At 43.8% G+C, this 26,324-nt stretch overlaps 10 protein-coding genes and 1 non-coding gene across 11 annotated transcripts; 8 read left to right on the top strand and 3 right to left on the bottom strand.

The window, feature by feature from the left end:
- Positions 1-63: 63 nt before the first annotated feature.
- Positions 64-1,762, top strand: V1513DRAFT_483475 (mitochondrial carrier domain-containing protein). The gene is made up of 6 exons (XM_066900420.1): positions 64-482; positions 543-605; positions 664-801; positions 857-1,194; positions 1,247-1,477; positions 1,540-1,762. Exons 1-6 carry the CDS (start codon positions 382-384, stop codon positions 1,611-1,613), a joined length of 945 nt encoding a protein of 314 aa, XP_066755070.1. The 5' UTR covers positions 64-381; the 3' UTR covers positions 1,614-1,762.
- On the bottom strand, positions 1,581-3,660 carry V1513DRAFT_439913 (WD40-repeat-containing domain protein). The gene is made up of 5 exons (XM_066897274.1): positions 3,258-3,660; positions 3,122-3,198; positions 2,135-3,074; positions 1,938-2,082; positions 1,581-1,884 (listed from the first exon to the last, which is right to left on the bottom strand). The coding sequence occupies exons 1-5, from the start codon at positions 3,321-3,323 to the stop codon at positions 1,838-1,840; spliced, it is 1,275 nt and encodes a 424-aa protein (XP_066755069.1). The 5' UTR covers positions 3,324-3,660; the 3' UTR covers positions 1,581-1,837.
- On the bottom strand, positions 3,661-5,411 carry V1513DRAFT_439906 (uncharacterized protein). Its single transcript, XM_066897273.1, has 5 exons — positions 4,954-5,411; positions 4,744-4,900; positions 4,511-4,689; positions 4,379-4,449; positions 3,661-4,319 (listed from the first exon to the last, which is right to left on the bottom strand). Exons 1-5 carry the CDS (start codon positions 5,110-5,112, stop codon positions 3,767-3,769), a joined length of 1,119 nt encoding a protein of 372 aa, XP_066755068.1. The 5' UTR covers positions 5,113-5,411; the 3' UTR covers positions 3,661-3,766.
- Positions 5,412-5,486: 75 nt separating this feature from the next.
- On the top strand, positions 5,487-6,475 carry V1513DRAFT_483472 (uncharacterized protein). Its single transcript, XM_066900419.1, has 3 exons — positions 5,487-5,733; positions 5,788-5,901; positions 5,961-6,475. Exons 1-3 carry the CDS (start codon positions 5,550-5,552, stop codon positions 6,287-6,289), a joined length of 627 nt encoding a protein of 208 aa, XP_066755067.1. The 5' UTR covers positions 5,487-5,549; the 3' UTR covers positions 6,290-6,475.
- A 174-nt stretch (positions 6,476-6,649) lies between these two features.
- On the top strand, positions 6,650-11,400 carry V1513DRAFT_439898 (RecF/RecN/SMC). The gene is made up of 13 exons (XM_066897272.1): positions 6,650-7,107; positions 7,163-7,523; positions 7,573-8,229; positions 8,280-8,877; positions 8,940-9,041; positions 9,094-9,233; positions 9,286-9,584; positions 9,634-9,919; positions 9,973-10,212; positions 10,265-10,470; positions 10,523-10,649; positions 10,695-11,036; positions 11,095-11,400. The coding sequence occupies exons 1-13, from the start codon at positions 6,785-6,787 to the stop codon at positions 11,113-11,115; spliced, it is 3,702 nt and encodes a 1,233-aa protein (XP_066755066.1). The 5' UTR covers positions 6,650-6,784; the 3' UTR covers positions 11,116-11,400.
- A 222-nt stretch (positions 11,401-11,622) lies between these two features.
- Positions 11,623-12,706, top strand: V1513DRAFT_439894 (60S ribosomal protein uL11). The gene is made up of 7 exons (XM_066897271.1): positions 11,623-11,692; positions 11,759-11,857; positions 11,986-12,021; positions 12,083-12,160; positions 12,214-12,403; positions 12,462-12,489; positions 12,552-12,706. The coding sequence occupies exons 1-7, from the start codon at positions 11,681-11,683 to the stop codon at positions 12,592-12,594; spliced, it is 486 nt and encodes a 161-aa protein (XP_066755065.1). The 5' UTR covers positions 11,623-11,680; the 3' UTR covers positions 12,595-12,706.
- A 1,074-nt stretch (positions 12,707-13,780) lies between these two features.
- On the top strand, positions 13,781-15,050 carry V1513DRAFT_439889 (ATP synthase subunit delta). Its single transcript, XM_066897270.1, has 5 exons — positions 13,781-14,058; positions 14,125-14,147; positions 14,384-14,514; positions 14,567-14,655; positions 14,714-15,050. Exons 1-5 carry the CDS (start codon positions 13,924-13,926, stop codon positions 14,831-14,833), a joined length of 498 nt encoding a protein of 165 aa, XP_066755064.1. The 5' UTR covers positions 13,781-13,923; the 3' UTR covers positions 14,834-15,050.
- A 1,058-nt stretch (positions 15,051-16,108) lies between these two features.
- V1513DRAFT_375758 (DAHP synthetase) lies at positions 16,109-18,255 on the top strand (the record flags this gene model as incomplete). The annotated part of the gene is made up of 11 exons (XM_066894909.1): positions 16,109-16,366; positions 16,431-16,478; positions 16,543-16,641; positions 16,706-16,763; positions 16,819-16,870; positions 16,922-16,975; positions 17,039-17,101; positions 17,172-17,753; positions 17,819-17,994; positions 18,046-18,126; positions 18,176-18,255. 11 exons carry the CDS (start codon positions 16,109-16,111, stop codon positions 18,253-18,255), a joined length of 1,551 nt encoding a protein of 516 aa, XP_066755063.1.
- V1513DRAFT_274842 (uncharacterized protein) lies at positions 18,091-19,778 on the bottom strand. The gene is made up of 2 exons (XM_066894560.1): positions 19,498-19,778; positions 18,091-19,444 (listed from the first exon to the last, which is right to left on the bottom strand). Exons 1-2 carry the CDS (start codon positions 19,635-19,637, stop codon positions 18,415-18,417), a joined length of 1,170 nt encoding a protein of 389 aa, XP_066755062.1. The 5' UTR covers positions 19,638-19,778; the 3' UTR covers positions 18,091-18,414.
- Positions 19,779-19,979: 201 nt separating this feature from the next.
- V1513DRAFT_t31 lies at positions 19,980-20,092 on the top strand. Its single transcript has one exon. It is a non-coding gene; the product is annotated as a tRNA-Leu (tRNA).
- A 1,514-nt stretch (positions 20,093-21,606) lies between these two features.
- On the top strand, positions 21,607-26,290 carry V1513DRAFT_274031 (SNF2 family N-terminal domain-containing protein). Its single transcript, XM_066894559.1, has 8 exons — positions 21,607-21,628; positions 21,688-21,945; positions 22,002-22,087; positions 22,142-22,427; positions 22,479-22,753; positions 22,808-24,202; positions 24,262-25,817; positions 25,886-26,290. Exons 2-8 carry the CDS (start codon positions 21,804-21,806, stop codon positions 25,983-25,985), a joined length of 3,840 nt encoding a protein of 1,279 aa, XP_066755061.1. The 5' UTR covers positions 21,607-21,628; positions 21,688-21,803; the 3' UTR covers positions 25,986-26,290.
- The last annotated feature ends 34 nt before the right edge of the window (positions 26,291-26,324 follow it).

Here is a 26,324-nt window from a genome sequence, read left to right as displayed (position 1 = left end):
CTTTGGCAAAACGTTCACATGCGTACAATTTATCAACCCATTGCCGATGACATCACTGATACTCCTAGGCGCTTCGGCCCGAGCGAGTGAACTTGTTGCGGGGAATCACAAACGTTTAGGCTTATCGATGTTGCAACCGCCTAGTTTATATTTCCACATATCTCTCAAGCCAGTGTGGAATATTAGTTCGGGAAGTTTAGCTGTTCCAGAAAAAAATCGGCACGTTAGTCCTTACGGCTGTTGCTGCATAGCATATTCTCGACTTCGCGTATTTGATCATTTCGGCAAAAGGGGTGCATGTGGTAATACTGTATCATCACCCGGTCAGGATCCTAGGTGTAGTCTACGACAGGTATATTATCAACGTCATAAGCGTGCTTCATGTCTCTGTCCAAGGAAGCTCCACTCCCACCGTGGGGATATGCTTTGTCTGGCGCTGCCGGGGCCGTACTGGCAAATACCTTGGTTTATCCTTTAGATATGTATGCTGAAGCATTCTCAAAATGGTAGATCTATATGAACTTCAATTGACTAGACTACAGAATCAAGACGAAACTCCAGGTTCAGAAGAAGCTCAGCCGTGCCGACACGGAGAATGCACTGGTGTACGTATAATTTAGGCACATTTCATGTAAGATTATTTATATTGAGGAGCTTATATAGTACGAGGGATGACGACTACTACGAGGGAACGTGTGATGCTTTCCTGAAGATTTATAGAAAGCGCGGTGTTGCTGCACTTTATAATGGTCTGCCCGGAGCGCTACTTGGTGTGGCGTCCACAAATTTTGCATACTTCTAGTAAGTTGTACCGGATCTACTAATGCGCTGGAGTATTAACTATCGACCTTGTCAGTTGGTATGGGTTTTTGAGAAGCTCGTATCGGACTAAGATTCCAAATATATCAATCGCGATGGAACTCGTGATCGGTGCTGCTGCTGGTGCACTAGCCCAGATATTCACGATCCCTGTAAGTGTCGTGACGACCCGTCAGCAGACTTCTGATGATGTGTCTACTTTATTCCAGATAGGAAAAGAAGTAATTGGAGAGGATGGCATAACTGGTTTATGGCGCGGATTGAAAGCCTCATTGGTGCTTGTGGTTAACCCAGCCATTACGTACGGGGCGTACCAGAGATTTCGAGAGTTGATATTCCGAAATAAGGTCCATCTTTCTGCCTACGATTCTTTTTGTATGTTTGACTGTGGTTCGCATTGAGATTGGTAATACTGATGCTTATTCAGTCCTTGGTGCCTTATCAAAGGCGATGGCTACAGTCGTCTCCCAGCCCTTAATCGTTGCCAAAGTCATGCTTCAGTCAAAACCCAAACCTGGAGAGCCGCGCCATACGTCCTTTGTTGATGCTTTGTTATATTTAGCTAAGCATGAGGGCGTCCAAGGATTATTTAAAGGAATTGGTCCACAGATATCGAAAGGAATATTGGTTCAGGGCCTCTTATTTATGTTCAAAGATCGTAGGTTATATTTCATCCTCTTTTAGATGTCGTACCTTCTAACCTTTCTAATCGTATCTCAGAAGTCGAACTTTTAATTCTCTTACTCTTCCGATTTGTACGAGCATCGCGAAAAAGGTTTATTCTCTTGAAATAAATGTCTAACATGTCCTGGAATTCTGAATATACATTGCATTGGAAATTGATTATATACATACACGTTGGTCTCGTTGGTAATATCCAAATACAACGGATGAAACATCCTCGTATGCAATCATAATGCAGTAGAGTTACATTAATTGAAACCAAATTAAATTACCATAGGTCACGTTCCTGACTGTATAGCAAGCAACCAACATGTTTTATTGTAGGCAAGCTGAACTACCTCTTTTCTATTTCCCAAACAGCAATTGTTTTATCGAAGGCACCTACCACGTCAGCTAAATACTCACTCACTGTTGTTAGGACGCAGCCCACTCACCTGTGACCAAAACTTCACGTCCGTCTACAATACCAGCAAACATGGCTTTCACTTTACCTTCGTGGTGCTTCAATTCGACAACAACATTTCCTGTTGATAGCTCAATGCCTCTAATGATACCATCGTCTCCATTGCACCAAACACCCTTAATTTGTCAGCATATATCTGCATAATACTAAGAAGCTCATTTCTCGTACCGATCCATGTGGTCGCCAGCAAATTCTAGCACTGGAATAAGCATCCTGGGGCGCCTTAGTGGACACGTTTTTCAAAATTGTATCCACTCCTGACTGGAGCATCATGAATCTCATGTGTGGAACAGTAGAAGTCGCGACGCCCAGAAACTTGGACTGCTTCGGGTCCAGAATAATATCCATTGCGCAAAACGACACCCACGAGTTACTGTCGGGACTCAAGTTGTGGCGTGCAGCTTCGCTAAGTACTGGAAATAGTTTATAGTAGTACAAGAAGGTCGAGTCTCTTCTGGATACAATCAATCGCGGCGGTGTGCTTTCCATAGATGTCTCCTGCTCCTGAGTTACAAACACAATAGCCTCTGGACTGGTGGGGCAAGAAATCGTTCCTATCTTGGTAAATCTAAAGGTAGACTCGTCCGACCCTGGGTTCTCGATTGAATAGGCATTCACTTTTTTATCATATCCCGCAGTGGCGACATATCTCATGTCGTTGGAACATGCAATCCGAACGAGATACTTCGTATGATCTTGGAGCTGGGTAATAACGTCTCCAGTGGCAGGATTTGACACCACGAGCCTACCATCCATACCTCCAGTCAGTAAGATTGACTCATTAAGCACGAGTAAGGTCAAAATTGGGGATGAGTGAATATGTGTGTAGACCTTCAGCAATTCAAACGTATAGAAGTCGAATATTCTGAGAGATCTGTCAGCGGAAGTGGTAAGAATGCATGGTCTTGGGAAACCTGAAGAGAGATCATCTGTTGGTATTGATAGATTTGCAACCGATACAAAGAGAATATTCGACTCTGGTGATTGCTTGGGAAGTATAGACTTGAATGCCGGATATGGCACATGCCATTTATCTTCTTCGTTGTCGTCAAGGGTGACGGCATCAAGATCTTGAGACAAATCGAACAGTCTCTTCTGTTCGATTATGCTGAGAACTTGTTAGATAGATAGCAATTAAATTTTTATCGAGGTTACCTTTCAAGGGTGATTGTGTGGTCCGATGGTATCATGTCATCCTCGAGACCTAGTTCCTCCTTGAATGCCTCCAGCGTCTACCAAAATTGTCAGTTCCAAATTTATTGAGAAAGTTCGAAGCCACTTAGCACATTACATTGTTGTAGCCATTGTCTCGAAGGTACCGAGCGACTAGGACATGGACGTTGTCGCTTGATGGCATTCTCTATATTGCAATTCTGACTTTCAGCTATTAGTTTAGATGTAGAGTGTTTACAAATTCCTCCGGCATACAGCAGCCAATGTGCTTCGGGTCCAAACAGTACTCACCACGCGATAGAGCCCGTTTCGGTTCTACCCGTATAGATTTGGCGTATGGTAACAGTGTACACAAACTCAGGGGGAAGTGCCCCATCAAGGGCTGTAGATAAATGATGATCTCCCGGTGACGGTATAACTTCAAAACGTCTACAGTTGTACTTGATCAAGCATATGGTGTAGAACTCTATGTCCGCATCAAAGAATATAAAAGTATACGAGCAAGAGCACCGATCGAACGACTGACGTTAAATAGGATTCATAAAATAATACACACGTTATAAAGTGATCCTAATATACAACACGATACTCGAGTTCAATAATTTATACACTGATCTACATTTACACTCAATCGAACTCCAAATGGTGGGCCCTTCTTCGTCGTCGTCTTCCATCCTTGTGGTCGTCCTCCATCACGGATAACCTACTTGCGAAGTCTGACGCGTGGTCATCATCATTCCCACCCTTTGCTCCTAAGCGAACAGCAAGACTTCGGCTAGATATATCACCATCAACCCGTCGAGGAAGCCCTCCATCAAGAGCGCGGTCTCCATTACCACTCTTATACCGGTTAGGAGATAATGACCTTCTCCGAGGAGTTCCTCTGGGGTCGCGACGATCTATCCTTCTCGAAGACGCAGAATCTCTTGCTGAAGGAACATAGCGGTCAGTAGAACCAGCTTTCGCCCAGCTCTTACTAATAGGGGCATGTGTGTCCTTTAATACCGACGGGAAGTCATCGTCGTCCTGGCGTCGCCTTGTGTCCTTTAATACCGAAGGGAAGTCATCTACGCCATTCTGGCGTCGTTGTCCACGGCTGAATTCCACCAAGTCCATATGCACAGGTTTCTCGGGCGACGCACTTCGTCGCCTAGATCTTCTTGACCGTGTCTCTTGGCGTCTGAGTTTCGTTAAATTCCGTCCGAATCGAAATTAGTAGCGTCTGCCTAGTAACATTACCTCGTTTCGTATAATTGCTCCCTTGGGTCACCATGGAATAGATAATATTTACTTCTCTCACGAGACCATTTCTAGGTAACTGACGTCAGTAGATGGTAGGAACATACAAATGGAACGTTGAACGTGACGCACCGTCTTCCGATCACTCTGTAATGCGACGCGGACTTTTAAGGCATACTTTCCATTCTGAGGATGGACTTTCGCGTTCCTCAACGCCGTACCCTCTGGAGGCTGATCGTAATACTCAGCTTCCGAAGTGAAAGCCTCCAATGCCTGTTTTGCGGTGTCTTCACTGTCAAATACAAATAATACTGTGCTCGATAGTTAGCATTTGGAGTCCCAGTCGGAATATGAGATCAGAATACCAGAGCTATCATCAATCCATTCTATATTTGGAGTAATTTGTGGGAAATAATGCGATGCATATGACTTTACGTCATCCGTAGACATCTGATCAACACCATATAACAGTACAGCTTCTAGCCGCCAGAATACGGTCTCGGTAGGTTCGGACTGAGCCGCCTAACCAGCAGTTAGTAATTGTACCACCAAATAGGAAAGCATTAACATTGTACCTGCTGTGTAGCACTAATATTCGCGTCTGCGTTCTGATCAATTTCCATTAGCCCGGCATCCTCTTGCAGTAACTCTGGATCATCAATGCTGATGTCGATGCCAATAGGAGGCTGGACAGCCTCCTCCATCAAAGGTGTAGCGTTCGTTTCAGCACTCATACGGACACTTAGTTGACCAACTAGCTGTATGAGCACTTAGAAGCACAATCTGTACAATTTCCAAACTTCGTAAACTGCCGTGAATTTCGAAGAGACTCTGGCGATTCCGGATAGTACTTAAAATGTTGAATAGGAATCTCTACGATAAGCTGCTCGCCCCAGTAAGTTAAACACCCGTGCAAATAACAAGTTGCCTCTTGATAGTATATGGTATCAAGCAGGTCTGCATCGACGAGCTGGTAATAGAATTCACCAATCTATATCCGGGAGTCGGGAGTTTGTTGTAATTTGAAAGTGCTTCAGGCCAATTGGGTTAGGGCTGTAACCCAGAAATTTGTTTAAACTGCACTGAATTTTATCTCCACTAAGCAATCAGTGCACTGGACGACCGCGGTTTGCTGCATTCGCACCTGGGCATTCACGAAAGTTAAGACAGCATGAGTGCAGCTGATGAACTATTCCCATTAATCGAAAACTTGGAGAAAGAGATGGGCGAGCTGGAATCCAGCCTGAAGCCCATCATCGACAATGACATAGCAGACTATGCCAATGACATGGCGCCAATAGACAAAGCAAAAGCCTATCTTTTGTCTTTATATGCCCTTAACTCTACCATATACTGTGAGTGAAATACAACTATGACTATGTGCGCGATTCTGACCTCTTTGCCTCTAGCTACCTTGAAGGTCGGAGAAATCAATACTGCGGATCATCGCATAATGATTGATATTCGGCGGGTACAAACATATATGGCCAAAATAAAGAATGCCGAGGAACTATTTGCCGGTAGTAAGTTGCTTTGAGCTTTGTCAGTTTGAGCGATGCTGTGGTAACTAATCGTTTCGCAGGGCAATTACAATTGGATCGACAAGCTGCGGGACGATTCATTAAACACGCACTATCCGGCAATGAGGCATATGATGAGAACAGAGCGCGCAAAATGGCGAAGAGTTTGGAACAAGGACGGGCTCAAAATTTAGTTCCTAAAATGACAGGATCGCCTGAGTCTCATGGTGAACATGAAGAGGCCCCTGCTGTGGAGGAGCAGGTTACCAAATTCTTGAAAGCTTATAAAAATGCCGACGCAAGCGAGGATTCTACGGAGTCGAGCTTAGAGAAGAAGCACAAGAATAAAAGGAAGAACAAAATCAGGAAGCAGAAGGGCACCGATAGTTAAAGTTGCGTTGTCGGTCAGGGCAGTAAGATTACGAATTGCATGTGTTTGTTTTGCGGCCGTATTACGGTTCATCAAATGTCTACTTATGAGCATGCACCTATTATGAACTTGTAATGCCTTATCTAAGTTGCTGTCTATATGCTACTCCAGTACCGATACAGAGCCCATCAAATAGCAACTCGTGATGCAAATTCATAATCTGTTTACACTGAATATTGAAATATGCCTTGCATACAGTCTACAACGTCATATCCGGTCCATGCGGTATGACTTAAATCGCCAAACACGCGTTCCATGGGATAGGGTTTTGTGGACCGTTTTGCCCATCACTGCGAACTGCGCCTTTTACGCGCCGTTGCACTAGCAAAGTTGATTTTGCTCAACGCGTCAACCATATCGTTGCTATTTGCGATTCTCTTCGTCCGTACGCGCCTATATCTTCATTAGAATTGTTAAATCATTAGAGGGCAGCAAACACGCGTATAGCTTTTCAGAATGGGACAGCTAACGCGTATTGAAGTATCTAACTTCAAGTCATACAAGTCGACTCAGACGATTGATTTCGGGCCGTCGTATTTCACTAGTATTATCGGTCCTAATGGCTCTGGAAAAAGTAATATGATGGATGCAATTTCATTTGTGTTGGGTATAAAGAGCAGTCACCTTCGCAGCAGCCAGCTCAAGGACCTCGTGTACCGTGGTAGAATCCTGAGCGACGCGATTGCAGGGCCTACTCAAACTGGAAAGGACCCTACTACAGCATCTGTTACTGCAGTTTATGTTAAAGATGATGGCACTGAGATGCATTTGAAGAGATCGTGAGTTTTTGACAATGCGTTGCTCATGTGCCAGTAAAACTAAACTGTATTATAGGATCAATATACAAGGCTCGAGCGAGTATCGTCTTAACGGCAAAGTAGTCTCGGCTCTGGAATACTCCAGAGCACTAGAGGAAGAAAATATCCTGATTAAAGCTCGAAACTTTTTGGTGTTCCAGGGTGATGTCGAGGCTATCGCTGCTCAATCCCCTCGAGACTTGACGCGTTTGATCGAGCAAATATCGGGCTCTCTCGAATATAAAGCTGAATATGAGAGCCAAAAGCTCGAGCAGGAGAGAGCTACTGAAGCTTCTAATGCAGCTTTTAGTAAAAAGCGCGCATATCATAGCGAAATAAAGCAATATCAAGACCAGAAAGCCGAAGTCGAGATCTACGAGGAGAAGTTGGCCGAGAAGGTACGTGACACTTGACTTTAGTAACAGGTCAGGTCTGACACACAACAAGGAATCAGCAGTTATCACTCATATCTTGTGGAAGCTATATCATTACGGTCGCGTTATTGATACGAGCAATGTGCAAATTGACGTTGCTAATGACGAGCTTGAGCGCGTTCGATCGGAGCTGTCAGTAGCGCAAGCATTACTAGACACTAGCAAGACCGAGCACGCGAAATCAATTCGTCAATCGCAAAAGCAAGCACGGGCTATCCGTAAAATTGAAAGGCTGATGGAGGAGAAGGCTAACAGCATGGTTCCTGTTGAGGAGAAAACTAAAGTCATAAACTCCAATGAGAGGCAGCGTCTGGCAAGGCAGAAAGAAATTTTGACAGATTTTACGAGGCAGGAAGCGGCTGTTTCTCAGCTAAAGCAAGATATCAGCACCATTGATAAGGCTATAGAACAGTTTGAGGAACAACAGCAACATTCATCTCGAGAGTCGGGAATATCGTTGAGCGAAGCCGACTTACAAGAGTACTCGCGTCTGAAGGAGATTTTCAATCGACAAGCTGCCAAGGAGAATGGACGTTTAGATAATTTACTTCGCCAGAAGAGGACAGATGAAGATAGTTTGTCAACTTTTCGCAGTAAAATAGATGAGTATAGGAAACAAAAAGCTCGTCTTGAAGAAGAGATTGTAGATCTCACCGCTAGGCATGATCAGGTACAACTTGCATTGCGACAAATATTGGCAATTATTAATACTCATTGTAGACATCCGCTCGCATCAATCATGACCTGCAGGATTTAGCCTCCAAGAAGCAGCAATTAAACGACATCGTATCTGAACGACTTCAGCAAATGGCTGAAGAACAGGAGATTAACCAAAAGCTTCAGAAATGTGTTAACGAGTTAATTGATGTGAATGCCGATCGGCGAGAGTCTGAGCGGGAATTACGACTTAAAGAGACCATTTCGTCGCTCAAGCGTCTTATTCCCGGAGTTCGTGGACGCGTTTCCGATCTTTGCAAACCGAAGCAGCGGAAATACGAGACTGCTATGATCACTGTTCTTGGCCGCGATATCGATGCTGTAGTTGTCGACACGCAGAAGACTGCCAGCGATTGTATCACATACCTGCGGGAGCAGCGCGCGGGGATTTCAACATTTATACCCCTAGACTCCGTTATAATTAAGCCGATTTCAACCAGCTTACGAGGAATGCACAAGCAGATGCGACTGGCGATCGACACGATTGACTTCGACCCTTCCAATGAACGTGCAATGCAATACGTTTGCGGCAATTCCGTTGTTTGCGACGACTTAGATGTTGCAAAGCATATCCGCTGGGAAAGGGGCATCGATGCAAAAGGTAAGATGAGATGATATTGGACCTCTATCAGGCTAGTTTGCTTTCTAATTACACATATATAGCGGTCACACTGGATGGTTCTGTTATCCATAAGGGCGGTTTGATGACCGGTGGTCGGAGTAACACGACGCAGAATAGGAAATGGGAAGATCAGGCTGTCAAGGGCGAGTATCCTCGACCGTTAAACATGGAGGTAGATTGTTAATGATTATTTAGGTCTACAAAAACTTAAGGAGAATTTACTGACACAGCTAGCTGAATTGGCCAAGAATAAGCGCAGTCTTGGGGTAGAAGATTCGTTGTCAGGAGACGTCGATGGCCTTGAGCAACGTTTAGGTTACGAGAGAGAACAACTTGCAAGTAGAGCCTGGATTTTCTAATGGTTTCTTAAGATTAATATATCAATAGGCTGGAATCAAGCGGACTTTGCAAGGTCGGCAGAGTGAGCTGAAATTTGTGGACGAGCACCTTTATGACCTGGTACCTAAGCTTAAGGAAGCCGAGACAAATTTTGAAAGAACTCACCTGCAAGCATCCGAGCTTGAAACGAATGTCCGAAATATTGAGAATGAACTATTTTCAAGTTTTTGCAGCAAAATCGGTGTCACCAGTATTCGCCGATACGAAGAACTTCAGGGTTTATTGACTCAGGAAATTTCAAATAAGAGACTTGAGTTTACATCTCAGAAGACTCGGGTAGCAAACCAGTAAGGCCGTCCACTTGCACTTCAGGAGATTGTCGTACTGATGTCATAGGCTTCGATTTGAACAGGAGCGACTCAACGAAACTGCCGACCGCCTTAATAATATCACGTCTACTATGACGCGAGAGCGGCAGCTGATTAATCAACTTCAGGCCGAAAAAGCAGCTATTAAAGAAGAACTCGACATACTCCAGGCAGAGATGGCAACGCTCAACGAAGATTATAACAAACATAGCAATATTGTCGCTGAGAGAAGCGAAGAAGTTGCAAAGAACCGCGCGGAAGTGCAGAAAATTACGAAAAAGATCGAAAACCACTCTAAGGAGATGGCTGCCTTGGTAGGCGCTTTTGTGTGCTACATTATTCTGGCTTTGACTAACCTCTGTTACAGCAAGAGGAGTTGGAAAAGACGTACTCTCTTCGAACTGGCATTTTGCGCAATTGCAAGCTTGAAGGAATTGACATCCCATTACTGGAAGGATCGCTTGCCGATATCCCAATTGGGGAAGAAGCTGTGACAGATAACCGGATGCAAGTGGATGGAGATTCTGCAGCTTCACAACTTGGACAGACAATTGAAGACTTCGGAATTACTGTTAAATTTGACTCGCTGGATCCCGAACTTCGAGAGGTAGGCGGGCCCATATGTGAGCGCTTTATGCTAGACTAACTATGGCTGGTAGAACGGACGCGACGATGTCGAAGAAACATTATTGGATAAGATCAGGACGTTAACATCAGAGATGGAAACAATGACTCCTAACATGAAAGCTCTTGAGCGGCTAGAAGAAGTTGAGGGTAGGCTCGATGATACGGAAAAAGAGTTCGATATGGCCAGAAGAGACGCAAAGAATTCCAAAGACTCATTCAACAGTATTAAGGAGAAAAGGTCAGTTTAACCTTGGACTTGGTGTATTTTCATGTGCATTAACGTACAGTAGGCTCGACTTGTTTAACAAGGCTTACACTCACATATCAGAACAAATCGACAAGATCTACAAGGAGTTGACCAAGAGCAAATCGTTCCCGCTTGGCGGTACAGCATATCTTACAGTGGAAGATCAAGATGTAGGTGAATGTTTTATTATGCTTGACCTGTTCTCATGGCGCCAGGAACCGTATTTGGACGGCATTAAGTACCATGCTATGCCACCAATGAAACGTTTTCGCGATATGGAGCAATTATCGGGAGGAGAAAAGACGATGGCAGCTCTTGCACTTTTATTTGCGATACACTCCTACCGCCCTTCTCCATTCTTCGTTTTGGACGAAGTCGATGCCGCGTTGGATAACGCTAATGTGGCTAAGATTGCGAATTATATCCACGACCATGCTGGTCCAAGATTTCAGTTTATCGTTATTAGCTTGAAAAACGCATTGTTTCAGCGATCCGATGCACTTGTTGGAATCTATCGAGCTCAAGTAGAGAATAGTTCTCGCGCTTTGACGTTAGACGTAAGTCGCCTGTCATTCCAATTTAAATTTGAAGCTAAGCTAAAAATTGGAAATATAGCTCAAGGCATATCCAGAATGAGTTTACCACAACGTATTCTGTCAATGTTTCTTTATGTTTCTACACATAGCTTTGTATTTTTAGGCTCTTACGGACTAATATCAGGCGTCGTCGCAGTGAGTAAATGCATATAATTTAAATGAGTATATCTTTCCGATTACGGACTTATATTTGTAAGCTGCGCTTTTATATCCACTGGTGCCTCCAGATGGGAAGTAATCTATAAAGATTTTATGACCGAGTATCACACGCGCTCCGTCCTGCGTAAGAATGCAGCGATTTGTTCTAACCAGAAGTTTTCATGAGATAAATATGTGAGTCGTTGCGGCTCTTGAAAATTACACGATTAGCTCACAGGTCAACAAATCTAGAGCAAATAAACTTTTATTTACCCTAACCCTCTCGAGTAACATTAGGTTCAGTGCAGGGCACAGCCCTACACTTCAACGAGAGCAGTCACGCTGCGCCAGCACAAGCAGTACGCAATAGCTGTCTATGCTTTGGACAGTGATGAATTCGGGTAATGCTTTTGCTGAGCCTACCTCGCTTTATCATAACAATAAGTGCACAGCAATAACTAACGACAATGCCGCCAAAAGTAAGTGAATTGACATTATCATTGTATTAGCGATGTGCTCTTTATGTGATACTAATAAATATGTAGTTCGATCCCAACGAGATTAAGATCATTTACTTGAGAGCTACCGGTGGGGAAGTCGGTGCCTCTTCCGCCCTTGCTCCTAAGATTGGTCCCCTTGGATTGGTTAGTGCCGCTATAGCTGACTACATGATGTTACTGGAAAGCATGGCTAACAATTATATAGTCGCCCAAGAAGGTTAGAATTAGTGGTTGTGTGTTTCCGAGGAAATGTTAATGCGGAAAATGTCCAGGTCGGTGAAGATATCGCCAAGGCCACGACCAAGTTTGTAAGTTTCACCACAATTGCTAGTCGGTCTATATTGGATGGGATTAACTTGTGCGAAATAGAAAGGTATCAGAGTCACCGTTCAGCTTACTATCCAAAACCGCCAAGCGCAGGTTGCTGTTGTTCCTGCGGCCTCATCCGTACGTATACGCGGGACTGAGATGAAATTGATCAATATCTAATCAGGCTACAGCTTGTCATTACTGCGTTGAAGGAGCCCCCAAGAGATCGTAAGAAAGAGAAGAATGTGAAGCACAGCGGCAATATCCCTCTCAGCGAGATTATTGACATAGCGCGACAAATGAGATCCAAGAGTCTTGCTAAGGAGCTGAGTGGAACTGTGAAGGAGGTTTTGGGCACTGCTCAGTCTGTTGGCTGCAGAGGTATTACACTAAGTATATTTATGTATTGTTATGAGATGGTGACTAATTCGCGTAATAGTTGAGGGCCAGAACCCCCACGATATCATGTATGCTCGACTTTGATTGTGTTCCATCATTATGAGCTACTGAATACTAACAGCTATTTTAGTGACGGTATCAATAGCGGTGATATTGAGATTCCAGAGGAATAGATGCTACACTAGGTTAAATCAAAATTTCGAATGGTTCTATGGTCTTTGGCGTGGGAATAATTGTATGTATATTGATGGAGAAAAATATAAAAGATGCGTGAAAGATCAATATCCAAGTCCCAGATAAGGGCCGTTCGGCGTGAATGTGTTTGCTACCTCAGCAATATTGTGTTTGCCAACACTCTGGTGCACGATTTGAAATGACAGTTCGTTCGTTTTCATATGTATCGTGCACCTATTTTGGTTGCAAACTAGAAAGAATAGTAGATTGTGCTTCTTACTCACCGCGTTATCCTTTTGTCGCTTGACGTGGATTTCAGAGGTCCATCTTTGGAGCATATATATATGTAACTATTTATTCCAATGGTTTAGTCTGGGCTCATCGTTATAGTTACGCATTTTGAATCGATAAGGAACTAAAATTAGAATAGAATTAACTAATAGAACACTGAGCTACTTGTATTAGACGGCCACCAAACCCATTATTTTGAACATTACGAACAAAATGTCGAGATCAGGTGGTCCTGCCCTGCATGCCACCTGGCAAGACCAGATGGCAAGGAGACAAGCCTCTGCGCACACAATTCGCCCCGGAAGACGAATAGCTGTGCTCACATACATATAGATCTCCTAACGAATATCTATACGAAAATCTATCTAGAGGAGCATCCATTTGGACAAGGGCGTAGGGAAATCCTCAGGGAACAACAAAAACCCAGTGGGAAAACAAGAATCCCGGAGGTAAAGTTAAAACCTAACACTGTTAGTTATGAGCCTGTAACAGGCTCCCCTCTTGACGCCTGTCGACAGTGTCGCTGGGACCTGTAGCGGACCAAGTGGCTTGGTTCTCGCCAGCTTGGACTTGCTCCGGTTCCAGACTGTCCTCTGTCGAGAACGCGTAGCCGGAACTGGTAGTGACCAAGTTAAGTGGCTTGGTTCTCGCCGTCTTGGATCCTACCTTGAATAGTCTCACTCTTTTAACTATACGAATATATGACGTCCTTTGAGCGGGCTGGCTAAGGTGTACCCGGCCCAGTCGACGCGGCGCGTTTTATAGTTGTAATGGAATAGTTTGCGCGCAATCACGTGCGAAGTAAATTCTCACGACAGCGAGGGGATAGTGCCTGTTGAACAGTGGCCAGTCTACCAACTAGCCACTCTGACGGAGCGACCAATGACGATACTTTACCCTAACCCCAAAATGTGTCCAATCATGGCCAGCCTCGGAAAGCGAGGCCAAGTTGATTTTCCTAGAATCCTTCGATCTCGACTCTCATATTTTTGCCTTCTTCGTAACCAATTCGTGTTAAACAGTCAATTTGATCCAACATGAGTGCACTGCGATTAGTTACTCGATCAGTTCTCCGTTCCCGACCCGTGGTGGCTCCCTGGAGGGGATCTTTCCGAGGTTATGCGGAAGTTCCTAGCGACAAGATCCGATTGAACTTGACCTTGCCTCACCAGGTCCGTATAACTGTTGATTGCGCTAGCTTATGACTTGTCACGGACAGTTTCTAATATTATTTATAGACTATTTATCAGGATGTTGACGTGTAAGTGAAGTTTGTAGATATGGATCGTGATGGATATCGGACTGCGAATTCGATGTCAGTAAGAGTAATTGGAATAATTGCATCATTCTGAGACGGTTATTTTTGCACAATGGACGAGAATGTTTGATAGGTCCATAAGCCATGAAAATAGTAGTCCGACAACGGCTAGAATTCGAAGACCGTCGGCCAGATGATTCATATTTTTATTTCGAACAGTTCTGATCGGAATTACATAGTGTTCAGGTCAACTTGCCAGCTACTACCGGTGACTTGGGTGTCTTGGCTAATCACGTTCCCACCGTTGAGCAGCTTAGACCAGGCGTCATAGATGTTGTCGAGGAGAGTGGTTCCACCAAGCAGTTCTTCGGTGAGCCAGCGCATTGCAGCCGTTATTTAATCTTATCTAATGTGCTGATTAGTTTCCGGTGGATTTGCGGTTGTTCAGCCCGGTTCTCTACTTAGCATTAACGCCATTGAGGCCTACCCGGTCGAGGATTTCAGCGCCGAGGTGAGCATCGTTTTCTTGCAATTTGCTTTGCAAGCATTCTAACTATTGTTTTTGGCAGGCTGTTCGTGCTCAATTGGCTGAGGCACAGAAGAACGCTACCAGCGGCAGTGAGATTGATCAGGTTGAGGCTAAAATCGAATTGGAGGTTTTGGAGGCTTTGGCTGCGGTTGCGAAATAATTAGAGTACAGTTAGAACGCGTCTTACGAAATGCGCTGTATTTAAAAAGCACAAATTCTAATTGGTATGTTCTTGTTGTAGCTGAATAAATGATGGTTTCGCTTTGATGACTATTCACGTTTCCACTCCATACTTGCGTACTCTTGTATTTTGATATACATAAAAATTATTGTGCATTGCTTCCACAGCCTAAGTTTATAAGAATAATAATTAAGGGAAAAATAATTTGTTTCTCTCTCTGGTGTTATTTGGATACACATTGAAAAGTACACGACAGCAACCAGTTGGCTTCGAAGCCGAAGAGATATTGTTCTAATGCCGCACTTACGGTGTTGACAAGATTCGATGTTCGTGAATATCTCATTGACACTGCCCATCATCTCATGTTGATACCATTAGCTTCTTACGTAGCTCACTCCAGGACGACGGACAAAGCCGTTGGTGCAATAAGTTGGTTAAGTTGTAAGCAGCTGGCACATAAATTAGAGCGATGCACTGATAAGACGAATTAAGGCAGTCTTATTCTCTACAGCTGCGGAATGGCCATTTGAGCGGAGCAGATAGGCAGAAGATAGATGTTGGCCAGCATAGGTCACAAAACAGTCCCTAATTACCCTCTGATTTTGCGACAGCTTATTCATTGTCAATGAATCCTCAGCTAAACTGAAAATTATTATCCGAACCAGCAACAATTGTACGTAGATTTCTAAATTGCGTATTCGATCTGGATCAAACCTCATCTGGCCGGATTACTCCACTTCATATATCTACCAATTGATACGACCGCCGCTAAAATGCGCCAATTCATAACCGAAGTGTTCCTATATGGGATAGTTTAACACAATACCATTTGCAGCCTGCAATAATCGGAAACTCGTAAATGGAACTGCGGGTAAGGGCTTGGGAGAGCAATCCGTCCGCTAATCCGTGGCCCTTATTTGCAGTTCTAATTCTTATCAGTTGTCGATTCGGAGAATCTTATACGGCGATCGCGACAATAAGTTATAGTGTGTTCAATTACTTGTAAGTTGCTGCATTACTGAGTCCGGCGACGGAATTAATTCACAGTCGGGTGACGTCATCAGTCTAAAGGACTGTTTGTAGGGGCTGTTCTACCCCGCAGCTGGCGATACCATACATGTAATTAGTAGGAGGAAGCTTATGCGTAATTTGGAAACACATCTTATCCAGCTGTCTTTTTTCCGTTAATTAGTATCTAGTCACCAGCGCTACGTGGAGTTGAAAGGAACGATCTATAATCGCTTAAACGTCGCCATGGTCTACCAAAGCTCGTCAAGGTCTGGATCAAGGTCGCCGGTATTTATTAAGGTTGATCCACAGAAATTAATCCCAAGTGAAGGAGCAATAAGAACAGCTAAGCTACGTTCGAATTCTGTTGGCTATACGGAATCTCAGATAATACGAGATGACGACCACGGGAATATCGACATTAAACAATGGGATCCTACTTCTTGGCACACGAAACCAATTGTACAAGATGTTATATATTCCAGTATGGAAGATGTGGAAAAGGTTTACTTGATACGCGTTTTTCTCTCATAGACCGGACGATAATACTGACAGGCACTTTGAACAGGCCCTAGAGAAATTGGAGGCTTTGCCTCCTCTTGTCAGCCCCTCCGAGGTATTTTTCTGACTTCCTATATAACGATTGTTTCCGGTCTCTGATGCTTTGGCTGTCATTCTAGATTAATAATCTACAAGAAAAGCTGCGTGACGCTGCTCTGGGGAAAGCATTCGTTCTACAAGGAGGCGATTGTGCAGAGCTCTTCGACTACTGCTCGCAGGTATAAAACATTCATTTTGCTATTCATTTGCAGCCCCTAAGTCACTAATTTTAACATCCTGTAGGAGCATATTGAGTCAAAAATGAAAATTCTCCTTCAAATGTCTCTCGTCTTGATTTGGGGTATGGAGTTTGCCGAGCCACGTAGTTGTATACTTACTGATCATGCTCCATGTAGGTACCAAGCTACCGCTTGTGCGTATAGGGCGCATAGCTGGGCAGTTTGCAAAGTACGAGCTTTACGTCTGTCACGGTTGTGTCTGTACTCTAACAATATCCAGGCCGCGCTCCAAGCTAACTGAGGAGGTAGACGGAACGGTTATCCCGTCCTTTAGGTAAGCAAGACTACGAATATAATGTGCTAAGGTCGCAGATAAGCTAACTCTTCTGTTAATCAGAGGCGATAATATAAATGGATTTGATATGTCTGAGAGAAATCCCGATCCTTCTCGACTAGTGAGGTATGCTGTAGGAAGACTAATGGGTCTATCCATATAACTAGTGATTGCGTATTCACATTGTTGATTTTAGCGCCTACTTCCATTCGGCAGCAACCCTCAATTTTATTCGGAGTTCGCTGTCTTCGGGATTTGCGGATCTTCACAGACCTTTTGATTGGTCATTGTCTCATGTTCAGTCAAGCGAAGTGAAGGCACGATACCGAGCCGTTGTGGACGCAATCACGGAAGGCTTATCCTTTATGAAAACCATCGGCGCGGACAAGTCGTCTACGTTAGAATCGATTGACTTTTATACGTCACATGAGGGCCTAATGCTCGAGTTTGAACAGTGCTTAACTAGGAAGCTACGGGATCCAAAGGACGGAGAGAGCAAATGGTACAACACTTCTGCCCATTTCTTGTGGATTGGAGACCGTACACGGCAATCAAACGGCGCGCATGTCGAATATTTCCGCGGTATTATGAACCCAATAGGAGTCAAAGTCGGGCCTTCCATGACAGTTGACGAATTAGTGGCAATTTTGGACATCCTAGATCCAGATTGTATAGCCGGTAAAGTAACTCTCATTACCCGCTATGGAGCTGGAAATATTTCGAAAGCTCTGCCACCTCATATTGCGGCCGTGAAGAGAACGAAGCATAAGGTCGTCTGGTACGTGGCATAGGATATTGAGAAGGAAAATCATTGTTATCGCGCATCTCTAATACTTGCCCCAGGATGTCAGATCCATGTCACGGAAACACTAAAGCGTCAACCTCTGGTCTGAAAACGAGAGATTTCGAAGACATAATGACCGAATTAGCTCTGGCATTGCAAATACACAAAGATAACGACTCCCAGCTCAATGGCGTTCACCTTGAACTAACAGGAGATGCAGTCACGGAATGTATTGGTACGCTCCAATTCGTGCGATTTCTTGTTCCGTTAGTAATAACCGATATAGGAGGTTCTGCTCGGTTGACCGACGAAGATCTGCAAATAAGATACGATACGGTATGCGATCCACGACTAAGTGAAACCCAATGTAAGTATCCTGCAAATATAGCGGCTAATATGTGTTAATTGGCTTGTAGCTCTTGACGTTGCGTTCCTAATTGCCGATTGGTGCAAGAAAGGTAAGATGCTGTCCATTGCTGAACATTCTTCGTCTTAAATATCGGCGCACAAATTGTTGAGTGATAGGAGCACAAATTATTGAGTGATAGGAAGCAAGACCTAGATTGCGTCTGATGACAGGTTCCACATCACAGTTGTCAGATTCTATTTTGGACTATTAAACACTTCTCATATACATTGTTACAATTATGCTACATCATTTATGAGTTGCGTTACCATCCATATCTGCCTTGTAATGTATATGGCGACTAGTTGGAAATGCGGTCAGAATATCGGATATATCCCCCCACCACAATGATCCGAACTGTCGATACCATGCAATTGTTCTAGATATCCCCACTTCAAATCTAGTTTTTTGTGACCAACCCAAAGACTTCAGTCGCGATGCATCTATGGCATACCTTCGATCATTGAAAGGTCTATCATTTGTATACTCTATGTGTTGATCGAACTCTCCCTCGCCATATCCAAATTCCATTAAAAGCAAATCGCATAGTTTACGATTCGACACTTCGTCAGTCGTTCCTATATTGTAAATCTGCCCAATTGTTCCCTTGTGAAGGATTGTATCTAGAGCATCGACTGCATCGCCCGCGAACAGATATCTCCGGCTATTGCTGCCATCTCCGTGGATCAAACATTTGCGACTACCTGCCAACAAACAAATGAACTTCGGAATAATTTTTTCTGGAAACTGGTGGGGACCGTAGACATTATTGCATCTGACTATTATCACCGGAAGTTTGAAACTCCTGTAGTACGCATTTACCAACATATCAGCAGCTGCTTTAGTTGCTGCATAGGGGTTGGTAGGAGCCAATATCGCCGATTCGAGAAGATCTGTATCTTCTTCCAGCACCTCTCCGTAAACTTCATCAGTTGAAACATGTATAAATCGAGTGATCTTCCCATACGTTTTAGCAGCCTCGAGTAGTACATGTGTGCCGTAGACGTTCACGGAAGTGAACTCGTACGAATCACCGCCGAAGGATAGGTCGACATGACTCATTGCCGCCAAATGCATGATTGTGTCGATCTTCTGCTCTCGGAGTACGGCTTCGACTTCACCAGGGTCCGTGATATCACCCTTCACAAACTTGAAATTGCAGCAGTTCGCGTTGACGTATGCGATATTATTAAATGATGCACAATAGTCAAGTTTGTCAAAACATATTACGTTGTAATGAGGATATTGTAATGCCAGATGACGAACCAACCAAGAAGCTCTGGCGTCGTTAGACAAGCATATCGATGGCACGGTCTTAGTTGGACAACTTACATAAAACCAGCCCCTCCAGTAATTAGAATGTTGCTGATTGTAGGAACTCTGGTGAATTTTGTAGTACCAATAAACACAGGAGATTGCTGCCATAGACTATCGTTCTCGGCAGGACTACCTGGTCCGTTGTGAGCGGTCATGACGTACTTTGTGTTCTCAGACCTCCGCCATAGTAAGTATAGACTGTAATGTATATCGCTACGCCAATTATAGGGCAATGCGGAGTATCTATATGTCAGATAGGCAGCAAGGTTACGGAGGTTTAGTGCTTGTGCAGCACCACAGCCGTGCCGGACAGTTCAGCTGTTCGAGGGTTAAACTCAAACTCTACGTGCGGCTCAAAATAAACTTTACACAAAATGCACAGTTAGAATTATACTACTGTAACACAAAACGACATATATATATGCAGTAATGGCTTAAGTGTAGTTGTTTGTGCATTTTCAGCAGGATATCATGTGAAATTAGTGAAGCAGATTTAAGGCAACTTGGCCGAGTTGGTCTAAGGCGTTCGACTCAAGAGTTTAATCTCTTTCACGATAAATCGTGGTTTCGAATCTCGAAAGGGGCGTGAGTTCGAATCTCACAGTTGTCAAATTTTTAATTTTTTATTGTCCTTCTTTCTCGTAAGGATTATGCACATATTGTTTTTTTTAATGTCATTGTCTAACTTTATATTAATTTTAATGTTAGGTTACGGTTGATTATTTTTTTGGTAGTTAGTAGTTGCGTTTTGGCGCTTACGGCTTCAAATGATGTGGTGACTTGGGATAGCACTTCGTTTCCGATGGACTGGGGAATTTCTTGTCCCAATCGCGAACTCGAGCAGCAAACCCTCTTAACGGTTTCCTTATTAAATAGTTGTGCCTCGCTGGGCCTCATATATAACGCTGTACGGAACATTTATGCTGTTAGCACGATATTGGAATACGGAAGATATTGCCAATTTCTTTTTGGGCTCTATTAAGTTACATAAAAGGATAATCTTCAGTGGTGTTGAGTGGTATGGTATGCCGCTGTCTCTATTGTCCCTGGTATGTGTATACACCTCTCAAAATTACATGTCCGGTCTGAACGCATGCGCTCGATTGATTTTAATGGCAATATGACCATGTCAGTATGATAACGTACAACTACTTGTCGAGCTGGAGTTGCAAGTGTTTTGTGAACTTCATTGAGCTCTAGTTGCGTCCTTTATCAGATCCATCTAACCTCTACCGACTTTTGTGTATAACTGGAAAATCAGTTATACTTGATATATGCAAACGGATATAGATTTATTCCTTATTGGTATTGCGTTATTTGGCTGATAGCGTACGCAACGGCTGCCATAGTTGAGAGATCGACCGAGCCATGCGTTATCAGATTATACATTGAAACTAATATATTGGAAATGCTCATTTGAAACATGAACTAACGAGTTCTTGATTCTGTCTAGAGTGATCTGTGTTATTACTTAATCTATAATGAGTGAAGAGGCTGCTGTGAAAGTGTTGACGAATTTGCACACCGATCGATCGACAAATCTGTTCGACGACGATGGCAGTAGTAGCGAATTATCAGTTATTGATGGAGAAGAAATAATGGACGAAGGGGAAGAAAGTGTTGGGGGGGATCGAACAAATGAATCACATTCCGCGTCGGAGTTTGGCGGCGGCAGTGGCGAAGATATGGATGTTGACAGCCAGGAGACAGAAGAGGAGGACATCCGTCGGTTAACGCGAAGCCCAAGCGGCGACGCCAAAGCAGTTGGTTCTGGCAGCGATCTTGATGCTGAAGAAGCAAACGAAAAAAGCGAAACAGTCAGCAAAAAGTCATTTACGTACTCCAAACCATCGCAACCGACCAAGAGCAGTAAACGGTTTATCGAATATTTTGATCCGGAATTGTACGGTCTGCGGCGAAGTGTATGTTTCTAATAGCTAGTTTAAGATTGTTTATGCGAGTGTTAATCCATTCTGCTTTAACAGAGTCGTTCCCACACAGCTCCAGAACGGTTTGTCGAAGTATGTTTTATAGAATTTCAACTACTTAGCAGTATCCTAATTCATTGTGAAGGTCGACAACGCCGACGATAGTGATGGATTCCAAACGAGTTCTCGGAGGAGGAAGGCCGCCAAATTGTCGAAAGGTGATTAGTTGTGTTTGGTCTATATATGTATGTCGGTCTAACGTACTATCTAGTATCAGAATTGTCACGAGTTCCATCTCAGTCTTCGGATAGTGATGACTACGAGCAATCGATTCGGTCTCATAATAAGAGGCGGAAATACAAGAAGGATAGCAGTAGAAGTATCAGTTCCGAGATGCGCTTCTCCACTCGTAACAATAAAGTGATGAACTACAACGAAGACGAGATGGACGATTTCGATCTGAGCGATGATGAGGATATTTACGTAATCACCAAGTCCTCTAAGCAGTCTACTGTGGACAACTATGATGACAGCGGTACGTTCAAATCACTGTTATTTAAGGTGTCTGAGCTATAGCTAATATCTGTGCAGATGAGCAAGCCATTGATCTTGTGCTGGATCACAGGAACATGAGCGATGATAGCGGAGATGATCCTTACAAGGACCTAGAGTACTACGTAAGATGTGAATCTATCAATTGCTCTTATGCGGGAATACTGACATGACTTTAGATTAAATGGCAAGGACAATCGCATTTACACAACACATGGGAAAGTTATGAGGACCTTACTGGTCTACGGGGTAGTAAGCGAGTAGATAATTATGTTCGTCAATATGTCATTTTAGATGCACAGATCCGTGCCGACCCATCCACTACGCAAGAGGACATAGAGGCGATGGAAATAGAAAGAGAACGACTTCGTGAGAATTATGAAGAGTACAAAACGGTTGACCGTGTTGTTTCGTCAGAACGAGTGAATATGAGTGGTAGCAGTCAATTACGCTATCTCGTGAAATGTAATTATTTGGCATTGACAGTATATTTGTTAATAAACTAACGACTTGTAGGGAAACGACTCTACTATGATGATTGTACTTGGGAAATTGCGGAAGATATTGCGAAGATAGCGAGACGCGCCGTTGATCAGTTCTTGTCTAGATCAAATTCTAAGTTGTTGCCATCCCATAGTGTCAATTATGGTGCTCGGAGGCCGCGGTTTGAGAAGCTGACAGAGCAACCAACCTATGTCAAAAATGGAGAACTCAGGGATTTCCAATTAACAGGAGTCAACTGGATGGCATTTTTGTGGTCCAGAAATGAAAACGGTATATTGGCTGATGAAGTAAGTTTTAACATCCTGATGCGGTGGGCAAATAATGAGGCTAACAGAATTTAGATGGGACTGGGCAAAACTATTCAAACAGTCGCGTTCTTGTCATGGCTCGTGTATGCTCGAAAGCAGCATGGCCCGTTCCTCGTTGTTGTACCACTGTCCACTGTTCCGTCTTGGCAGGAAACACTTGACTTGTGGGCGCCAGATCTAAATTACATTGTTTATCTCGGAAATACTCAAGCTAGAAGTCTGATACGGGAGTATGAATTCTATGTGGACGGCAACAGCAAAAAGCCTAAATTCAACATTCTCCTCACGACATACGAGTATATACTGAAGGATAGATCCGAGCTGGGTAGCATTAAGTGGAGATATCTGGCTGTTGATGAAGCTCACAGGCTAAAGAATTCCACATCTGCATTGTACGAATCCCTTCAGGAGTTTAAAGTTGACAATCGGCTCCTCATTACTGGAACTCCTCTACAGAATAATATCCGAGAATTGGCCGCGCTTATCGACTTTTTAATGCCACGAAAGGTCCATATTGACCAAGAAATTGATTTCGAAACGCCTGGTGCCAATCAGGAGAAGTATATTCGTGATCTGCATGAAAGACTGAAGCCATTTATCTTGAGACGACTGAAAAAGGATGTGGAGAAGTCCCTACCTTCCAAATCGGAGCGGATTTTGCGAGTCGAGCTATCCGATATGCAGACTGAGTACTACAAGAACATAATATCACGGAATTATACCGCGCTGAACGCCGGAGCGACAAGTGGATCCCAGCTGAGTTTATTAAATATTATGATGGAACTGAAAAAAGCGAGCAATCATCCTTACTTGTTTCCTAATGCTGAAAACAATTTTTTGCAGAGTAATGAAGGAGAGCATACGCGTGACGTTATTTTTCGAGGAATGATTATGAATAGTGGTAAGATGGTGCTGCTAGATAAGCTCCTAGGTCGGTTAAGACGGGATGGTCACCGAGTCTTAATTTTCAGTCAGATGGTCCGCATGCTAGATATTTTGGGAGATTATTTAACCCATCGCGGATTGCCGTTCCAGCGGCTAGATGGAACCGTTCCAGCTCCTACGAGGAGGATTGCGATTGACCATTTTAATGCCCCTGGCAGTCCAGATTTCGTATTCCTGTTGAGTACAAGGGCTGGTGGGTTGGGCATCAATTTAATGACGGCCGACACTGTGATAATTTTTGATTCCGACTGGAATCCACAAGCAGATTTACAGGCGATGGCGCGCGCTCATAGAATTGGTCAGAAGTCGCACGTCATGGTCTACAGATTTGTATCCAAAGACACAGTTGAAGAAGAGGTTCTGGAGCGAGCTCGCCGAAAAATGATTCTCGAATATGCTATCATTTCGCTAGGCATAACCGATACCAGTGGTGCTTCTAAGCGCTCTGAACCTACTGGCAAAGAGCTCAGCGCAATTTTGAAGGTAACTAGCTGTTAATTAATAATTACATAGAGCACAGCTAACATAAATCAATCACATAGTTTGGTGCGGGGAATATGTTCAAGGCAAACGAAAATCAGAAGAAGCTTGAGAACATGAATCTAGACGATATTCTGGAGCATGCCGAGGATCATATTACGACTCCAGACTTAGGAGAATCGCACCTTGGTGGCGAGGAATTTTTGAAGCAGTTTGAAGTTACCGATTATAAGGCAGACGTTAGTTGGGACGATATTATTCCTGCATCTGAGCTACAACGAATTAAAGAAGAGGAGCAGAAGCGTAAGAACGACGAGTTCCTTCAGGAGCAGATTAAGATGAATAGTCGTCGCAAAGTTCCTATAAAGCAACTGTCAAATAATAACGACGACTCAGAAGACAGCGCTGTGCAGAGGGAAAATCGCCGCAACGAGAGGGCACTAAAGCGAAACCAGGAAACTGATGAGGCCGGCGATCCTAATTCACTGTCTGAACGCGACATTCGTACTATCTACAAGTCTATTCTTCGTTATGGCGATCTCCGCGAGCGCTGGGATAGAATTGTAGCAGATGGGTCATATTCGAACAAAGATCCCGAACGTATCAAACAGACCTATGATGAACTGCTCGCTTTAAGCAAAGAAGCCGTCTCTCAGGAAGAGGCAAAGCGGTTTGACCAACAACAGCAAAATCAAGATCAAGCTCAGAAGAAAGTTCGGAAAGCGATTTTGTTTGAATACAAGGGTATCAAGAACTTAAATGCAGAGCTGATTATTCAGCGACCAATGGATATGAAGGTACTCTATGACGCGATTTCTGAAGAGGATCCATACAGCTTCAAGCTTACTGGGCATGTTAAGCCAGTCCATGGATGGAACAGTCCCTGGACTATTAATGAAGACAATATGCTTCTGGTGGGCGTACGGAAGTATGGCTATGGAGGGTGGACCAGTATTCGTGATGACCCGACTTTGCCAATGGGCGACAAGTTTTTCTTGGAGGAGCACCGTATCGAAAAAAAAGAAGAGCGAGTCAAGGAGGATAAATCAGGCCCCAAGATGCCAGGTCCAGTCCATTTAGGTAGGCGAGTGGAGTATCTCATTAGCTTACTGCGCGAAGCTTCGGATGGTGGTGACCAGGAGAATAAGGATGTCCGACGACGGAAAAGAAATCCAGCAGGACGACAGCCAAAGTCTGGCTCAGCTTCTGCTTCGCCGGCTCCAACGGTCTTGAAGGTCAAGTCTGAATCTTCATCGTCATCCAAGCCGACAGACTCACTTCCTCAAGAGCGATCTGCTAGCTCATCTGGAGTTGTTGCAAATGTAAAACGTAAGGAGCGCCAATTTAAGAAGTCTGCATCTCCGAAAGTTGTTCGTCGGCCCATTCCTACGGATGACGTTACCAGTGATTACTCTAGCATGGATGAAGTTTCTTGCAAGGAAATACTTCATCCTGTCCGTCAAAGCTTGCGCCGCTTAAAGCAAGGCAGCAGCGGCCTTGATCGGAGCGAGTGGGCTGTGATCCTGAAGCGGGAGTTAACCGCGGTTGGTGACTTCATACAGCACAAGGTATCTTCAGTCCGTTCAGATGAGCAAGAAAAGCTGCGAAAGCATTTATGGTAAGTCATCATCCCGCTAAGAGTATATTCTATTGCATTGTTTTGTGTCTGACTGGTGATCTGGCTAGGGTGTTCGCAAGTTATTTTTGGCCGGCTAAAGTTCCTTCGAAGAAACTATCCGACATGTATAATAAGATTAGGCAGCACGCAGAGCAAAATGGCAAATAAGCATAGAACTGCTTGTGGTGATGTTACTATGTTACGAATAATGTCTTTTTTGGGATTATGGAGTACTATAAATTTTGTCGTTTGAACTATTGCATTTTTGTGACATTACAAGTTTTGCTTTGTGCTGTTCATTTAGTGATTCAATCACTATCTTGTTACATGTTGACCTATTACTTTTTGTCAATTATTCATATGATGGGCTCAGTCTATTAAATAACATTGGCAATATTAATGCTGGCTTAATATTGATGCGAAGATCATAAAACCAAGAGAGGCATGTCTATCAGCGCAGCTTAGGGTCGACAGAAGCTGTTCGCATATTTAGCTAGACAATTTTAC

The sequence above is a fragment of the Lipomyces chichibuensis genome (genome assembly GCF_038497645.1).
Source record: "Lipomyces chichibuensis strain CBS 12929 unplaced genomic scaffold V1513scaffold_6, whole genome shotgun sequence".
Classification (NCBI taxonomy): Eukaryota; Fungi; Ascomycota; class Lipomycetes; order Lipomycetales; family Lipomycetaceae; genus Lipomyces; species Lipomyces chichibuensis.
This window is presented reverse-complemented; position numbering and strand designations above follow the sequence as displayed.

Coding starts and splice junctions, on each gene's coding strand:
- V1513DRAFT_274031 (XM_066894559.1), top strand. CDS start 21,804: ATGCGCTTCTCCACTCGTAACAATAAAGTGATGAACTACAACGAAGAC. Junction 22,754..22,807: donor ACGGTATATTGGCTGATGAA/GTAAGTTTTAAC, acceptor AACAGAATTTAG/ATGGGACTGGGCAAAACTAT. Junction 25,818..25,885: donor AAGCTGCGAAAGCATTTATG/GTAAGTCATCAT, acceptor TGATCTGGCTAG/GGTGTTCGCAAGTTATTTTT.
- V1513DRAFT_274842 (XM_066894560.1), bottom strand. CDS start 19,637: ATGACCGCTCACAACGGACCAGGTAGTCCTGCCGAGAACGATAGTCTA. Junction 19,445..19,497: donor ACTGGAGGGGCTGGTTTTAT/GTAAGTTGTCCA, acceptor TAACGACGCCAG/AGCTTCTTGGTTGGTTCGTC.
- V1513DRAFT_439913 (XM_066897274.1), bottom strand. CDS start 3,323: ATGCCATCAAGCGACAACGTCCATGTCCTAGTCGCTCGGTACCTTCGA. Junction 3,075..3,121: donor CACACAATCACCCTTGAAAG/GTAACCTCGATA, acceptor ACAAGTTCTCAG/CATAATCGAACAGAAGAGAC. Junction 1,885..1,937: donor ACGTGAAGTTTTGGTCACAG/GTGAGTGGGCTG, acceptor CTGACGTGGTAG/GTGCCTTCGATAAAACAATT.
- V1513DRAFT_439889 (XM_066897270.1), top strand. CDS start 13,924: ATGAGTGCACTGCGATTAGTTACTCGATCAGTTCTCCGTTCCCGACCC. Junction 14,059..14,124: donor ACTTGACCTTGCCTCACCAG/GTCCGTATAACT, acceptor TATTATTTATAG/ACTATTTATCAGGATGTTGA. Junction 14,148..14,383: donor ATTTATCAGGATGTTGACGT/GTAAGTGAAGTT, acceptor GGAATTACATAG/TGTTCAGGTCAACTTGCCAG.
- V1513DRAFT_439906 (XM_066897273.1), bottom strand. CDS start 5,112: ATGAGTGCTGAAACGAACGCTACACCTTTGATGGAGGAGGCTGTCCAG. Junction 4,690..4,743: donor ATGGATTGATGATAGCTCTG/GTATTCTGATCT, acceptor TATCGAGCACAG/TATTATTTGTATTTGACAGT. Junction 4,320..4,378: donor GAGCAATTATACGAAACGAG/GTAATGTTACTA, acceptor AACGAAACTCAG/ACGCCAAGAGACACGGTCAA.
- V1513DRAFT_483472 (XM_066900419.1), top strand. CDS start 5,550: ATGAGTGCAGCTGATGAACTATTCCCATTAATCGAAAACTTGGAGAAA. Junction 5,734..5,787: donor CCTTAACTCTACCATATACT/GTGAGTGAAATA, acceptor CTTTGCCTCTAG/CTACCTTGAAGGTCGGAGAA. Junction 5,902..5,960: donor CGAGGAACTATTTGCCGGTA/GTAAGTTGCTTT, acceptor ATCGTTTCGCAG/GGCAATTACAATTGGATCGA.
- V1513DRAFT_439894 (XM_066897271.1), top strand. Junction 12,161..12,213: donor TTGTTCCTGCGGCCTCATCC/GTACGTATACGC, acceptor ATCAGGCTACAG/CTTGTCATTACTGCGTTGAA. Junction 12,404..12,461: donor TCAGTCTGTTGGCTGCAGAG/GTATTACACTAA, acceptor TTCGCGTAATAG/TTGAGGGCCAGAACCCCCAC.
- V1513DRAFT_439898 (XM_066897272.1), top strand. CDS start 6,785: ATGGGACAGCTAACGCGTATTGAAGTATCTAACTTCAAGTCATACAAG. Junction 9,920..9,972: donor CTAAGGAGATGGCTGCCTTG/GTAGGCGCTTTT, acceptor CCTCTGTTACAG/CAAGAGGAGTTGGAAAAGAC. Junction 10,650..10,694: donor TTACAGTGGAAGATCAAGAT/GTAGGTGAATGT, acceptor TCATGGCGCCAG/GAACCGTATTTGGACGGCAT.
- V1513DRAFT_483475 (XM_066900420.1), top strand. CDS start 382: ATGTCTCTGTCCAAGGAAGCTCCACTCCCACCGTGGGGATATGCTTTG. Junction 802..856: donor ACAAATTTTGCATACTTCTA/GTAAGTTGTACC, acceptor CGACCTTGTCAG/TTGGTATGGGTTTTTGAGAA. Junction 1,195..1,246: donor TTCTGCCTACGATTCTTTTT/GTATGTTTGACT, acceptor ATGCTTATTCAG/TCCTTGGTGCCTTATCAAAG.